The 16,174-nt window shown below is 43.7% G+C and overlaps 1 protein-coding gene and 1 long non-coding RNA gene across 2 annotated transcripts in view; one reads left to right on the top strand and one right to left on the bottom strand.

Moving 5' to 3' along the window:
- The window catches only part of SKIDA1 (SKI/DACH domain containing 1), a 6,768-nt gene extending 3,461 nt beyond the window's left edge, over positions 1-3,307 (bottom strand). The window contains exon 1 of the mRNA XM_027658670.1: positions 10-3,307. Within this exon, the coding sequence (XP_027514471.1) occupies positions 10-629 (620 nt within the window). The 5' untranslated portion in view covers positions 630-3,307. The remainder of the gene's footprint in view (positions 1-9) is intronic.
- Positions 3,308-7,803: 4,496 nt separating this feature from the next.
- Positions 7,804-15,530, top strand: LOC113954455. Its single transcript, XR_003530202.1, has 2 exons — positions 7,804-7,902; positions 13,707-15,530. It is a non-coding gene; the product is annotated as an uncharacterized LOC113954455 (long non-coding RNA).
- Positions 15,531-16,174: the final 644 nt, after the last annotated feature.

Below are 16,174 nucleotides of genomic sequence, written 5' to 3'. Positions count from 1 at the left end.
CGGCGGGGCCGCAGGGGCGCGCAGCCGCCCGCTGCCGGCGCCGTTTCATAGTTTACGGGGGGTTTGCAAGGCGCCCGAGCGATTTCTGGGTAGCTGTGGCCAGTGTATTTACTAAAAATGTGAGGTAGATGAGCGGCCGGTAGCAAGGCTGTGTCCCCCGGGCGCAGAGCTTTCCTCCGGACGGGCAGCAGCGGCCGGGGAGAGTCGCTCAGACCCAGCCAAAGTTTGTTCTCCTTCCAGAAGCCGGAGAAGGGGTCGGCGGGAGCGAGCTCCGGCCGGAGGTCGGCGGCAGACAGCGCCCGGCTTAGTTTTCTCCGTTTCGTCTTAAGTACCCGTTCGGTTTTGCAGGATGTGTACAAGGCTTCCACGTCCTCTCTGGAGATCAGGGTGCATTTGGCGGCGTGGAAAGCGATGGAGTTGATGGCTTTGAGTTTCCTCAACTCCTCCAGGTCGCAGTGATGCTTTTTTACTTTTAAATGATCCATTCGCTTGTGCACGGTAGTTCGCGGGATGTTTTTGAGCAGGTCTGTAAAAACCTGGGAGAGTGCAAACATTTGCTTTCCTTTAATGATGAGGTAGCCGAGCCTCACGCCATCCACCTCTTCAAAACCCGACTTCAGGTCTCCCATTTCGTGAATTAAATTATTCCCAGCATTTGCAGAGAGAGAGAGAGATGAAAAAAAAGAAAAAAAAAAAAGAAAAAGCCACACACACACAATCCTCAGCCAGATGCTGTATTTGTCTCAAGGCATCCTGCTAATAAAATATAACAAAGGCTGTTATTCCTGGTGAATGAAGTGCCAAACTTTAGACAAAATTAAAAAAAAATAAATTAAAAAATACCGTGAGGCTACAATCAATATATAATCTTAAAAATCAGGTTTGCCAAAGTGTTTCTCTAAGTTGCTTCTGAAGATCAGTACCTGTTCCCTTTCATTCCCTGCTTTTCCATTGGAAACTATGATAATGGAATGTGAAGGGAGGAAGAGAAAAGAAATGCAGCTGCTATTCCCGCCGCTGCTTTAGCTACAAATAAAATGACAGAGTGAAGTGAGCTCGTCCGGAGACACCTTCATCAATTAATTCCCCTAAAGCCAACGCTGATTGGACACTCCTGACAGGTGATGCAATAAAAATTGATATTCCACCCCTTCCCCCAAAAAATCTCCCACTAATTAGCATACCCTTATACTGCCACCTCCCCTCCCAAAGTAAATAATACAGTTAGTATATAAATCTTTCTATTAAACAATCCGAGCTCAAACATACTCAGCCTTCTCAGACTTCCTCGTCTCTAGCTTCCGAGGAAGGATTTGTATGCTTTTCCCCCCTATCGTTCCGTATATTTTCAGCCCGTTTTGGACAAACGTTGCTCTTTTGTGCATGCCGTGAATTTAAAGGACATAAGTCTGATCGTAACGATGGAAAATCCTTCGGTAACGTAGACGCTTTAAACTAGTGTTTTATTCCCCATTGTGTGGAAAATGAAGCTTAGAGAAAACGTGCAGAACAGCCTGGTATTTCCCCTTCTGAGGCTCCAAAGTTAAATGTTCGGTTGCTAACGAGAGGGAATACTTACATTTTCGAGTTTCTCTTGATTTTCCTCTTCTGCTTAATTAGCTTTTTACAGCCAGGGACTAAGGTTATTTTTGCTGTCTGAGTATCACGGGTTCCTGCACCGTGATACTGTAACACTTTTAACTGAAATTCTGCCTGTAATATTGCGGGAGGGGGGAGGAGGACGTGAGCTCACGTCAGACCCATAACAAAGCATAGATAAGCCAGAAATGTATACACTTTTCACGATTAACCGTACTGGATCACGAGCTGGAATGTCCTATAGTCCCAGAGCCCACGTCAGGATTCCTGCGTGCTGATTGCTTCCAGCAGAGAAAGGAGAATGTAAAATATCCAAGGTGCTTCCAAGAGCCTTTACGTAATAACAAAAAAGTGCTGGCACACACAATGTACGATATTGCATCGGGCTAGGATGCTTCTGGCTCGCAGTTTGCATATTCCGCTCGGAGAAGCCCTGCCGAAGCTTTTTGATGCTCCATTTATAGCAGCCCCTTAAAATCAATTGGAAGAAGCAGCACGAATGTTTAACCTCTTCTTAGGAACGTTAAATTATTCGAGTGTCAGGAACGGGGATTTCGCAAATGTTGCGATAGCTGCATGCCTCTCCCTTGTCACGTTAACGTGATGCTTGCGGTTTGCACGTTAGGCGCTGCGAAAAAAAAGATCACCAATCTCTGCCGTGCATCCAGTGTTCCGCTGGATACAAACACCAGCACTTTTATGTATCACTGCACATCCAGAATTAGACACATCCGCGAGATTAATGAGACATCTCATATTGCTGTGACTTGGCAAAAAAATCGACGGAGGGAAAAAAATTAAAAATCTTCAATCCCAAACCTCAATATCCACTCCGCATGTTGGCAATATGGTGCGTGGAGTTCGTGTTACCCCGTCAGGTACAGCTAAAAGAAAGCGCATAATCACTCTGTGAAAAAGCAGTTTTGCATGGCAAGGCAAAATGCAGGCGAGCCCCCAATTTCACAGGAATTCGAGAGAGAAGTGGGAATTTGGAGAAGTGCATCCGGGAATGGAGGAAGTCTATTCAAGAGAGCCTCTAACTCGGAGGGCTGAGATTTGAAAAGTCAGCCCTGGACTACTGTTGCTCTCAGCGCAGATGTAATCGCCGCTGTTCAACTTAATCCATGTGTGTGCGAACCGCGATGCCTAGTTCTTCCCTTTGAAACCTAGCGATAGTATTCCCATCCGAGAAAGCAGAGCTACAGCAAATTACATTTTGTCCCTCGAATTAGAAAAGGATCATTGAGTGGATCTCGTGATATTTCAGCCTTTAAACGTAACCGAGAGGCAGCAGTGAACAATGCCTCGGCACAGCTCAGACCATCCGCGGAGTTCGCCTTCCCACTCCTCGCATCTGGATCCCCCAGCCTTGCCTTTCGCTTGCTCGCTCGTGTGAGAGGCACCCTCGTATATGCTGAGGCTGAAAGCAAAGTTTCGAGAGAAAACAGCTGCTGGCGCTAAAAAGAAATCATCGTGGTCTTTCTAGAGCTAGAGACAATAAGGTCGTTTAAAAATTCCTCCTGATGTACTTATATGCTGCCAACACCCCCACCCCCTCCCCACTGCTCTCCTCCCCCTGCTTTAAGGTTAAGGCTATGGAGTCAACAGTAGAGGAACTGTAAACTCCGATAAAGCTGTTCAGAAGACGTTACCAAAAACCCCGATGGGATGAAAACTCCTTTATTTGTCAGGTAGTTCAGCTGGGTCAGATTCCCGTGTAAATCCACGCGTGCGTTCGCACGCAGGAAGCCACGGGCGCCCAGACCTGCACCCACGCTCTGCCGGTGACAGCCAGGCAGTGGGATTCGGCAACTATTTTAAAAATGCCTTTTTTTTTTTTCTTTCATTCCGGCGCTACCAAACGTTTAAAACTAGTGATGGCTCTTCGGCAAACCTCGGGCTCCCGAAAGGTGCGGCCATGAGCACCGGGGCCGAAGCAGCGCCAGATGTCGGCAGGGAGAAACACACCAGAAGTCTTGGGAAATGTCAGGCGCCCAACCTACACATCCCCACCGTATACTTACACACACTTTCGGTTGCATATCTTTCTCCGCATCTCACACGGAGAGCTTTGTTTCTTTACTTCTCCATCTTTTGTTTTGTTTTGGTTCTTTTCGTGTGCGTGTGTGTGTGTGTGCTTTCCCTTGGCCATTAGCACACATTGTGTATCCGGGGTCGTCTTCAAGCGGGCTGGGGGAGATCCTGATAAAGAGCCGTCAGAGGCCTCTTGCACACGCACACGCACATTAAAGGCAGAGGACTTGAAAATGGATTTGCACGCACACAGGGGATTGCAATCAATAGCCACCAACATTTATGGTTTAGATGGTTACTGTGAAAGCTGGTCAAAAGAATGAATATGAAAAATTAAAGGTGTCTGGTGTCAATTACGTGAAAAGTTATGCCATAATTTACTTGCTGGGATGTATGCCTGCGTGTTCGTGTGTCCATGTGCATGTGTGTGCAGACCCAGATGTACATGTAGCTATTTCTCAAAAGCAAGGGAGTTTCTTTGTTAATTTTGTGGACTGTGTCACTCTCGCTGGTGATCAAAGATGAACATGATTAAAGGGATGGATGTTTGTCTCACATTTCATAAGATAAGGACGCCCAGAGATGCCCGGTTTTGCCAAATACATACACATGCAACTACAGAGAGTTGTGTGTATGGGTGCACACACACACAGAGGCGATCAATCAAACGTGCTCCTTTTCACATTGAGTAGCGTGCAATCTGCAATCTACACTCTATAGCCAGTAGTATTTCAGTCTTGAAACTGTCTGGCCTAAGGATAAACCTCATTAGAAAAGAAAGAGCAAAATAATATTCATAATACTTTGCTGCAGACCTATTCCCATTTATTGGAAATCATATACTTGGATTTTTGTAAACTTGTGTTAAAATCTGTATGCTCACAGGGAAGTGCTTAGCCATGTCATTCCAGAAAGAAAACGTGTGTAACATTTAAAATACTCCTTTTATGTGATGATTTATTTTCATAGTATGATTATGTTTAAATACCAGTGCAATTCCATCTGAACTCTTCCTTCTGCAATGTAGTAATGCACATAGCATTTACAGTCTTTTAAACATTTTGTTGGGAAATGCAACAGCGACGTCCACCACCAGTTGTACTAATGGGGAGAATTCTTTTGAAAATCTTCAGGAAAACCTAAGAGGTCATATGCATTTTAACACTAGGATTGCCACATTATTAGAGTATTATTATTATTTATTATTATTTGTTAATGCTGGACAACGTCTTCAGGTACTGACAAGCATTAAATAAACCTTTTGCTTTCATGATGCTGGGCAGAAATACATATTTCACATGAAAACTTGATTTCTAACGCTACACTCTGCTTCTAGGTACTGCTGGGCATATTTTGCTCAAGGAGGACACAGATAGAGAGCAGCTAGAGGCTATCACAAAGAGTCCAGTAACGTAAATATAATAGGGTCAAAGAACAATATAATAGGATCCTTCTGCTATTTTAAAGTCAGCCAAATGTGACTGTAGTACCTAACATTTGCTGTAAATTCTACTCTGACAATGTATCAGAATGTATAACTAAATCTCCTAAATGTGTGGCACAAAGAAATACCAGCCACCAGTCCAGAAAAAAAAAAAAAATCATAATCTGGTTAACACTCTTATGCCTAGGAGTTTCAGGGTTGTTTTTTCCTTTCTTTTCTTTTTCTCTCTCTCTTTTTTTTTTTTTGGTAAACAAAGACGCAATGCAGGGTTCTACTAAGTGCTTTTTAAGTTTTTGTTTTGTTTTTTTGTTGGTTTTTTGGGGGGGGGGCTGGAATGTTTCTTGCACACTAGAATTTTGTGCAATTTATAATCACCATGAGCTAAGACTATTTCTCGAGTTTAATACTCGTGGTAGTTTAAAAATACTTTTTAGCAGGAGTTTCTGGACACATACTACATGCCATGTTGTTTACTGACCCATAATCAAAATGCAGTGACCTTCTACCCTTTTTTTGCCCCTTGACCCATGCTGAATTCAATGCAGCCTTTATAAATTTGCAAATCCTTGGACGTAAAGGGGATTTGGTGAGGCTTTGTTCTGAAAGGATCCTAAAAGTTTGCATTTTTAATTAGACAAAGGTAAAGCAACAAACATTGGGAAATAAGATCCTCTCCTGCACATAGGTTATCGCTCTTAATTTCTGCTCTGGGAAACTACATCTTAAAAAACGTACCCTGCAAACTGAAAAGCAGTTGAAAATGAAGACTATCAGGAGATTATGAATTGCACCAAATTAGCAATGTGGTACAAATCACTTTCATGACGTAAGGGATGGCCAGGCCACAATCTTCCGGCTCTCCTCATCTCCAAGGACTGTGTGGATCCTGGAGACATGGGGAGAGGGGACAGCCAGCGATTTGATCTGGAGCTACAGGCGCATTCCCTTATCTTCTTTGCTATCAGTCAGTTTAAAGGACACCATAATTATGATGGTGATAAAACAATGCCCGCTTATGTGTGCTGAATAAATAAAGAATGTTTACAGCCCCAGAATGTTTCAATTCCAATTAAATGCTATCAAAGAAAAGCCCCTCTCCCTCCCTCTCCCCTCCCTCCTTCTTCCCCACGACTCCCTATTTACCTTGTTGGTTGTAATATGGCCCTATGAAATAAACCGGCCTTCCAGTTTGCCATTAAGGCCACATCGGGAGGAGGGGGAGGAGGGGGAGGAGGAGGAGGAGGAGGAGAGGGGGTGTGAGACAACATGCACTCCCGGTCCCACAATTACTTGGGTCGCCTGCATACTCTTTCTTTTTTTTTTTTTTTAAATTTATTTTACTATTATTTGTTTATTTTTCAATTGGAAAAGGCGTGATGATGCAGGGGGAAAAGGCACTTAAGGATCCCGCTCCAACCACTGACTGAGGGAGTTGGGCTGAATTAATCCGGCGCCCCTGGGCACTGGAGGAAGGGGCTGTGTCCACCCCCCCACCGCTGCCACCCCGCTGGGGCCTCGGGGAGCGGGGTCTCCCCACCGCTCCTCTTCCCTCTCTGGTGGGGAGCCTTGGAAACGGGAGCCTGGAAGTGCTTCCCGCTCACTAAGACACAAGGATCATTTCAAATATTCATTGTATCAGCAAATCTCATCATAATCAGATTAAAGCAAGGTTTAGGGGGGGACTGCCTGTGTTTCTGGGTGCGAAACATCGACTGGACTACAAAGAAAGCAGAAAACTGGTTTATCTCCTCCAGGCTTGGTTGCACAGGAGAAAAATGAAAAGCAGTAATTTTTGCAAGAAAAGGACACTTTAAAAAGCTGTGATTCTCCCCATTCCACTCTGGGTAGCATGTTCCTCTCAGAGGCTTTTTCCCTTCAAACTTTATGCTTAATATTTCTATACGATGCTCTTATTTATTTGTTTGTTTTAAACTCCAGACAGAGACTGTTTCTGCTGCGGAATATACTGAGGCAGATTTTCTTCATGACAATTTGCTTTTAGCTTATCTCAGCCGAGGGAACAGCTTTTCTTCATTCAAGCTTTAAAATGTATATTTCGTTGAGTTGTTTGGGGTGAGATGTTAATATCCATTTTGTGGAAGCGAGTGAGGAACCGAGTGCATTTTCAGGTCTGCTCCATAGATGCAGGCCCTTTTCCTTTTGAAAGTTTAGACCTCCAATACCCTCAATTCTACTGGCAGAATTAGGATGGACTTGGAGGGTCCTAAACGTGACCATTCACTAAGGCGGGGGGCTTGCAACAACGTGCTCGGCAACTTAATCTTACGCTAAAAAGAGTAGAGAGCGTAAAAGAATGGAATACAAACTCTCCCGACATTTGTAGTCGCTTCCAAAGTGGACCGTGCATTTTAAGGCTGATGGGAACGTGTGTATTTTGGAGCAAAAAGGAGAGAAGGTAAGTGTTTATCCTTGTATCCGCCAGTTCGGGTAGAAACAATGAAAGAACAAAGGGAACCACTTCTCCGTGTTAACATTTCACATTTTCCTCCTCCGTTTGAGCCTCGCTGCGAGGGGCTGGCGGGGGGGGGGGACCGGCTCCAACTTTACCTTCGGCGGCAGGACGGGGGTGCGGGGGACGGAGAGAAAGTTGCGGGGCGGTTCAAGTCACCCCCCGTTCGCCGCTGGAGCCTGCCGCGGGCAGGAGCTGCAGAATTCATGGCTGTGGACTTGCCGGAGATCCCCCGCGAACGGCGGCCGGCGGGAGCGGGATCGGGACCTTTGTGTGCGGGGTCTGCCCGGCCCCGCGCTGCCGGCGAGGACGGAGCTCCCCGGTGACTGCCGGGGCAGCGGGAGAGGAAGCAGAGGTTAGGAGCTGAGAGCGGGGGGAGGGGATGGGAGTGGTGTGGGGGAGAAAAAGCCCCTCGAATTATTCGCAAATCCCATAAATCGCGTGGAAGCGCGGTGGGGGAGGGGCTGGGGGCGAGCAAACCCCGCGCGGACCGTTACAAAGGGCGGCGGCGGCCCAGGACACACGGGCACACGCGGACAGACAGACAACACGGGCACGCACGCACACGCGCCCGGTGTTCGCAGCCGCGGAGGGCGGCCCGGCCCCGGCCCGCCGCGAGGCACCAGCTCAGCCCGCCCGCCATTGGCGCGGGGGCTCTCGGCCGCTGACCTTTCACCCCCCCACCCCCGCCCGCCGCTTCCTCTGCCGCCCCGACACCTTCCTTCCCACAATGCCGCGCGCCGGCCGCGCTCGTGCCGCGCTCGAGCCTCCTGCCAGCTCCCGCCTCCCCCTCCCCCCCATCCCCCCTCTTGGGGTCCCGGGAGAACCCGGGAGCGGCGGCGCCTCCCTCGGGAAGCGCCGAGGCGGGATCGGGGTGTCCCGGTGGCGGCGGCGGGAACGGCCGGCCGGGGGCGGGGCAGAGGCGGGCCTGGCCGCGTTCGAACGGGAGCGCTGGCGGAGCCACGCGCGGGGCGGCGGGTGCCGGGGAAGGGACCGGCCGGGAATCCCGTCAGCTGCCGGGGGGAGGACCCTGGCCACAGGATGCGGGGGGAGCCTCCTTGGCTGTGGCGGGGGTGGTGGGGCAGGAAGGGGGTCTGAGGTCCCTGCTTGCCTGGGTGTTGTGGGAGCTGGGGCGCTGGGAAGAGGATTTGCCTGTTGAATTTCATCGCTAGTAGACGTTAATCTCGTGTTTTAAAGTACCTTGTCAGTGGCTTTAAGGAAATCAAACGTGACATTAATCAAATCACACAAATGTAAACATTTATAAGTTAAATCCTAATATTATGCAATTATTTAAATCGAGCCATGGTTTTTCCTTAGTGTCGTGCTATAGCTCCCGCTTCCTTCCTTGCATGCTTTGAGTTTTCCGCTGGATCCCGTGTGTCTCGGTGTCTGCTCCATGGTGTTCCGAGCCTGAGGCCAGGAACGCACTAGGCTGTGGGTCGCAGGTGGCAAAGGAGGCAGCGCTGTAGCTTAAATATTGCCTGGTCACCTAAACAAGCCCATCAAGGTTAAAAAGCAGAACAGTTTTTGTGAATTTGAGGACAACCCCCTCAAATAATACCTTGCATTGGTAGAGTTGGGGTTTTTTCCTCCTTGGGTTATGTGAAGCGGGTGATCCCGTGTGGAAGCTTAAGGAGGCTTGGGTGGCTGGGATGTGGAGAGAGGTGCCTTTGGAGCCACGGCGGGATTTTTAGGCAAAGTGACATATGCAAGACCCACTAAATTGCGAGTAGGGAACGAAGGATGGCGGGCAGGAGGGCTTCGACGGCAGGCACGGCACGAGGGCGAGCTTGGCGAAGATGGCGGGATACCCTGGGAAGCGGCCGGCGCCGCGGGCAGTTGGCCTCTCCCCATCTTTGCCCTTCTTCCCGGCCCTTGCAGTTCGCCTCTCCCGGCGGGGAAGAGGGGATTTGGGGGTCAGGGAGGAGAACAATGCTGAGCCGCCCTTTGTGCGCAGCACCGTCCCCTGAAGGGAGGGAGCGCGCGGTGCAGCGGGGCCGCGGCGCCTCTGTAGTGCTGCTGCTCTCCTGCGGGCAGTGCTCGCGGCATGCGGGGCAGGAGCCCGGGGCAGCGGGATCACGGCTCCCATAGGCCGCCCGCCCGACCCCGGGATAGGTTCGGGAGCGGGGCTGGCGCCGAGCCAGCCGGGCAGTCCCGCTCGCCCTGCGGGGGCGGGAGAGCCCCGGGGGCGAGCGAGCGGCCGGGAGAGTAAACTCGTGGGTGCCCTCGGCGCGGCGCGGGCACGGGGCACTCCAAGGGTGAGCGGGGGTCTCTCGGCAGCGGGGCGGGCTCCGGGCAGGCTGCCCCAGGGAGCGAAGCGGTGAGCGATCCCGCAGGAAGCGGCAGCGGGGCCGGAGGAAGCGCGGCTGGGGCTCCCAGTGCTCCCGGCGCTCCCCATTGTTCCCCGGCCGCCTCTTTTCGCGCCGCTTCCCGCCCGGCGGGGAGGAGGGAAAGCTCCCGGCCCCGCACGCTGAGTGCTCGCAGGCAGCGGCGCAGGGGCACCCGGCGAGAAACCGGGCACATGAGTAGAGAGGAGCCTTTAGAAGTGCCATCCGCTGAGGGAGCTCCGTGAGGCTGTAGCTCACGTGTTACTTGTAAGGTAAACCCCCCCCCCCCCACTACCGCAGCGGAATTGTACATAAAGTAACATCTGTTTCTGGGTGGATTTTAGAACAGGACTTGTTAAAGAAATTGGGAAAAACTGCTCCGACCCACTGGATTTGGATTAATAAATGTAGCCAAAGAGAATTTTGGAAGGAACTGTTCTTAACAGGCTGTCTATAAAAACGAAGATTATTCTTATCCTGTTTTTCATATAAGCACCACGATGGATTTTTTTTTTCCCCCAAGTGATTGTTTTATGTTGGTTTGAGATTTTTAAAGATTTGTTTTGTGGGAAAAGTGTTGGTTGCACTTTTTTGCCATGAAAATATTTGGAAATTAGTTTTTTTCAGTATACCATTTCAGACCTGAACTTTCTCATGTATTTAGATAGAGGAAGAATTGACTAACTTGATGTTCAAGAAAATTCCCAACAAATGCCCTTGATCATCTAAGGGAAAAAATACGTATTTGCACATTGTTTCTGAAAGATTAAATTAAACCGGGTAGAGATTCGTATATGTGATGAGGAAAGAATTTCTAGAAAACTAGTTATTTTAAGAAGTTGCTTTCTAGGAGAACTGTGATTATTTTTAGCAAGTTATTTCCAAGTGCTTGTGAATTTATTTTAAAATACTATAAGTGATTTCTAGATTTTTATTTTTTTATTTTTAAAAAAAATTAAATATATGCCAAAAAATTAGTGGTTTGCGTAGATCGTGAGCAGTAAGTAGAAGAAGTTAAAGGATGATGTTTATGGATATTACGTAGCTGAAAATTATTCTGAAGTGACTCTTCTAACCCCCCCCCCCACTTGGGAAGTTGCATGCTTGCAGTCATTGTTTCAGATAATACCGTTTGGGACTTCTCTTTCACTCTTGGAAAACTTGCAGGCTTTTGTGGGACTCCTCCAAATAAAAGCTCAATTCAGTTTAGATAGTAAAAAGCATTCATATTATTCGAAAGCTGAAGATGCAAGTAACATTTAATAGGAAAACACCACCCTGGTAATATCTAAAGGCATTAGCTGTAAGATCGAGGAAAGAAAGATTTTTGTTTTGTTTTACTTGTCCTACTTGGGTATTCCGGAGATGCATTTGGTCTTGATTGCTGCTTGAGAATTTTCAGAAGGTTACTACAAATTTAGAAAGCGTCATTCAAAAGGACATTTAATACTCTTGTATTTACTAAAATATATCGCTATTTGAAAACTATCTTACTAAAAGGGAGGATTAAAAAAATAGGGAGAGATCTTTTGTTGCCATTCTTCATTAGTCTTTACTTTGTATTTGTGTGGAATGTGTTGACATATTTTATATATTAATTTTTTTTCACAAAGGAGCATTGTTGTTACTTTTAATTGGGAAGTACCATGTTATAAAAATTACCCACATTCCCGACTCTGAAGTACCAGAGTAAGATTGACAAAAAATGATCCGAGCCTTGTGCGCTTAATTCACCAGGAATGTTAAGCTTCCCAGATACACCCTATGTGGTCAAGTTAGACTTTTGCACTTAGACAGCTTTTAATGGTCAAAGTTGTACCTGCAGGAAATGTATCTATGTATATATATGTGGAATTGAAATGAGATGGTAACTAGGAGTGGGAATGCAGCTCACTGATCGAAAGACTTTTTTTTTTTTATTGCATTTGGCAACCTCTTTCTTTCAGAGACACAATACAATTAACATATTCTGGGGCGTGTTTTTGAGATTGGGAAGTGGTGGCCCCTTGTTGAGAAGAAAACACTTTAAATAAAAAAGTAACATTGTCTTGTCCAAATGGTACTGGGAAAAGCAGAGTAGTATTGCTTATCCAGCCCACGGATGCGGTTGATTTACTCCAATTTGCTTTAGCATATAACAAACCAGCTTTTCCTTTCCCACGCCTATATTAGAATATATGTGTTTTGTTTATACAAACCCATCTAAAATAGCTCTACATTTAAGAGATTTGATGGGAAATTCAGCATGTTGTTTCTCGTATTTAATATGTAGTACAGATACCATTCCTAAATTGAAATCAAATAAATGTGACCTGTGACACAACACAGTATCACACTGCTGATTGTAACACAACAAACATGAAAAAAGGCTATTAATTTATATGGAATGTTAATTTAGCAAATCCTACATAGAAATATGCCTATAGAAGAAAGGGAATCTGAGGCTTCGTCTTGGAGTGATGCTATATAAATGTATTTAATACAAATCCAATGAATTAATACATACCTCGTAAAAATCCAAACTTTGAAACGAAGCATTCTTGTTTGAAGAAAACCCCTGCATTACGTTTAAATTGCATGTAATCTAAATTCCAGAGTTTACTAACCCAGCTTTTCAGGGCTTAATACGGCATTAATATTCAATATGGTTTGCTAGAAGTTTATTTCAGGTTCTTTTGTATCATACTGTAATTATCATTACTTTGACTTGACTCATATAAAAATGTGGTTAACATTTAAATGCTTTTTTAATGTAGAGTATTATAAATTAACTGTCACATTTAAATCTTTAACTTCTATCACTTAGGGAATGTTAAATCTTTAAAAGGAAATAATCACTGCACTGGAAAACATCCTGTGCTAGGATTCCTTTATGTAGAATTTTGGTTTGAGATTGTTCATTCAAAGAAAATCCCTTGTTTCATGTTTACTGTAAACCTCAGTCTGAAATTAACATTTAAATGCCAACACTAGTAACAGAAGCAGTACTTGAAAACCACCAATTTTATCCATTGCTGCTGGTTAAGTGGAATTTACCAAAGTCTTCAAAGGTGATAATACAATTAAAAGCAAAAAAATGAATACAATAGTTGGTGGAATTACTTTCCCCTTTCTTTGTGGTCTAAAGAACTACAAAATTTGTAATTATGTTTGCATAAAAGAAAATAGCACAACCTATGAAGAGGCATGGTGTCCAGGAGATGCACTGACATGACCTCTGATGCTGCTACCTGGACGTGCATAACACGTAAATACACAGAACACGCAAACTCCTGATCACAAAGTGACTACATGTTAAATGTTGAAACTTCTAAATTATTCAGTATATTGCATTTGGATAGGTGGTAAATACAGATTGCAGCAGTATATTAACGAACAGGAGGAGGAAAAAGAAAACTTTACTCTTTCTCAGTATAATTTAAGCATGTAAAGATACATTAATGTTTTTAACGTGGGTTCTGTAGACACGCTACATCCTTCATAAGTGAACATGGGTAGAAAGAATTTGTTGGATCTAAGTCAGACTGCCATTTAAAATGCACTGCATGGAAGGGTCAACATGTAAGAGTCACATTTTATTTTGTGTAAAGTGACGATTGCTGCTGCCTTCCCAGAAATGAAGCAAATACCCATGATTAGAAGGTATTTTAGTGAACACTGTTAATGATTTAAACCCACAGAAACAAAAGGCAGACAAGCTTCAATGTATTTTAAATGGATAATCGGGAGATAAGATTATTCGACCTATTGAATATCACTATGTTACTGCAATTTTTCTGTTTTCAGTTGCATCTCTTTAGCTGCAGCATGTGTATCCTTTTGCACATAGGTAAAGATCACAGCTTTCTCAACAAAGACCCAGTCTGAAAATGGAGTAAAAATTGATGTGAGAAGTTTGCTTTCTGGAAGGAAGTGAGTTTCCCTGCTCTCCAGCTCCAAGTCCCAATATCAATTCGTGTTTTCTAATATAGTATTCATTTTATATCAAGTCTGTGCCTTTTCTGTTACTTTTGGAAGACTCTTCTCATTATTATATACAACTGGTAATGTGGTTTTGTAAATTAAAGATTTTTTCTTGTTCAATGCTTTGTTTTATTCACTAAAATCACAATATGATTTTGCACATTTTAGTAAAGAAGGTGTCATTTAAAGCAAACATTCAAAAATCTTAGCTGTACTGTTGGAACTGGTTATTTTCTAGTAAAAATTTGTGAATACCTCTTTATTTTTGTTTTTGAAGCTGAAGTGCTATTCACTCATACGTTTCTTGAGGAATGCCTTAAACTTTTAGAAACAATTTGCATTTGGAGAGTGTAATTTTCTTTCACTTACACATTCACTCTGTTTGTGAAAGTATCTAAAAAAAAAATCAAAACATAGAATCTTTTTGTACGTTTCTTATATTCTAACGTGTTTAGCTCCTAGGTTTTGTAGGTTCCTTTTAAGAGAATTGGATTTTCTCCTTGCATTTAGATTAACAATGAAATATTCATTCTTACTCACTGGATTATATTCCTCTCTAATTATTTTAATCTCTTATATATCACTATAAGAAGGACAGGCTTCATTTTTTAAAAGGAAAATTGGTCTTCTGTGTCATGTCAGTGCTTATTAAATACTACAATCATAAGAACATATATGCTACAAGATTTTATGTTCTGATTCCATTGCTGTTATAGGCTTAGTGTTTGCAGTATTTATTTAGTGATAATGCATTTCTTTTCCTATTTTGCATTTCAAAAGTCTTCTTTAAATGATTGTTTTACAGAACTATCAAGAGGTTATCTAAATTTTTCCATCCAATGTTACACAATACCATAAAGTGGTAGTCATGGAGTTTCCTCCAGTCCATGTATATTCCTTCTATAGAAGGAATTAAACAGAAATCCATAAAAAGACAACAAATGTTTTATTAAATAATTGAGTGTATTAGGCTTCACTGAATTTTGACCAAAGCAGAATTTCAGACTGTTCAATTCTGAGCTAGTGTGTTACATGGTGTGAGATTAAAATATTTTTATTTGAAAAATATACAGTAGGTTTTTCATGAATATACTCATGTTGCCATGGTGCAGCTTTAATCAAGTTGTTGCAAAGTAATTAGTTTTTTCTTTGGTGATGCTTCTTTATAAGACTAAAGATTGAGCTTTAAAATAGCTAACATTAAAAAAAAAAAAGAAAGACTTGGGAATTGTACTAGTTGCTTTTCAAAGAAGAAATTGCAGGAAGACCTCAATGAACTAAAAAAAAAAAGCGGTGAGAAAAATGTACAATTGTTTGTTGCAAGCTTTACTAAATGTATAAATTCATCCAACAAAATATATTTAATAGATTTTCATTTTAAAAGGATCTTTATTTTAATTTACCTGTCAGGGAAATAAAGGATAGATTTGCTGCTGTACTGTGATTTTTTTTTTCTTAGTTAGAGTTGGCAAAATCATTGAGGATGCTTTTTAAATTAGATGTCATTTTGTCGACAAGAATGAAGAAGGGCTGGGACACTGTAGCTATCAGCTTCAAATAATTTTGTGTTTTTTTTAAAACACCAGGATATATTAATTGCTTTATTTTCTTACAAAGTAATTGCTTGCACCTGCCATTTTCAGGGTATTTTTTACGAGCTTTTAAAGTAATAAAAATAGTGGTTTAAGTATGTTTTATAACATAAATAGTCTTATGTTCAAATTTGTGTTCTTCAGTGTTGATAGGACATTTGGTGCAGGGTGTTTTTTTTTTTTTCTGGCGATCAATCTTTGATTTTACACAAACCGAAACATAGTATGTTCCAGTCTCCTCCCCCTCCATTTTTTACACGGGTCTTAAACATTTTTAAACTCTTACGGATATTTGGAGCATATATTTACAGAGAAATGCTTAGAATGTGCCCCAAATGGCTGCATTAATCTCATGTTTGGTTGGGCCCTGCATGTAGGAAGCTACCTCTATGACTCCTTTTTCCCTGCCCACCGTTCTTTCTCTATCAAAATAATTTCACTTAAAACTTTCAAGGAGAGAAAAGAGCTTGACCTGCTTCCAAACTGCAGAGTCAAATGTCTGTAGGGGGTAGAGTTGTACACATCCCACCTCTGCCTTCCACGTAGCAGTTCCTGATACTCCGGTACACAAGTGCAGATGTTTTATTAGTTAACAATGTATAAAATATAACCTGGATATGTATCGGTGTAGGTAGTGATGTGTCCAGGAATGTACATAATTCAGTAGTGATTTGTAGGGATACCAGCTGAGCTGCCCTTGCGAGATCATCATGAAAAATACAGTCCAAGCACAAATTCTGCT

This window comes from Corapipo altera, unplaced genomic scaffold (genome assembly GCF_003945725.1).
Source record: "Corapipo altera isolate COAL_440 unplaced genomic scaffold, ASM394572v1 63, whole genome shotgun sequence".
NCBI classification, from domain to species: domain Eukaryota; kingdom Metazoa; phylum Chordata; class Aves; order Passeriformes; family Pipridae; genus Corapipo; species Corapipo altera.
Note: the sequence above shows the minus strand (reverse complement) of the source record. Positions and strands in the feature narration are given on the sequence as shown.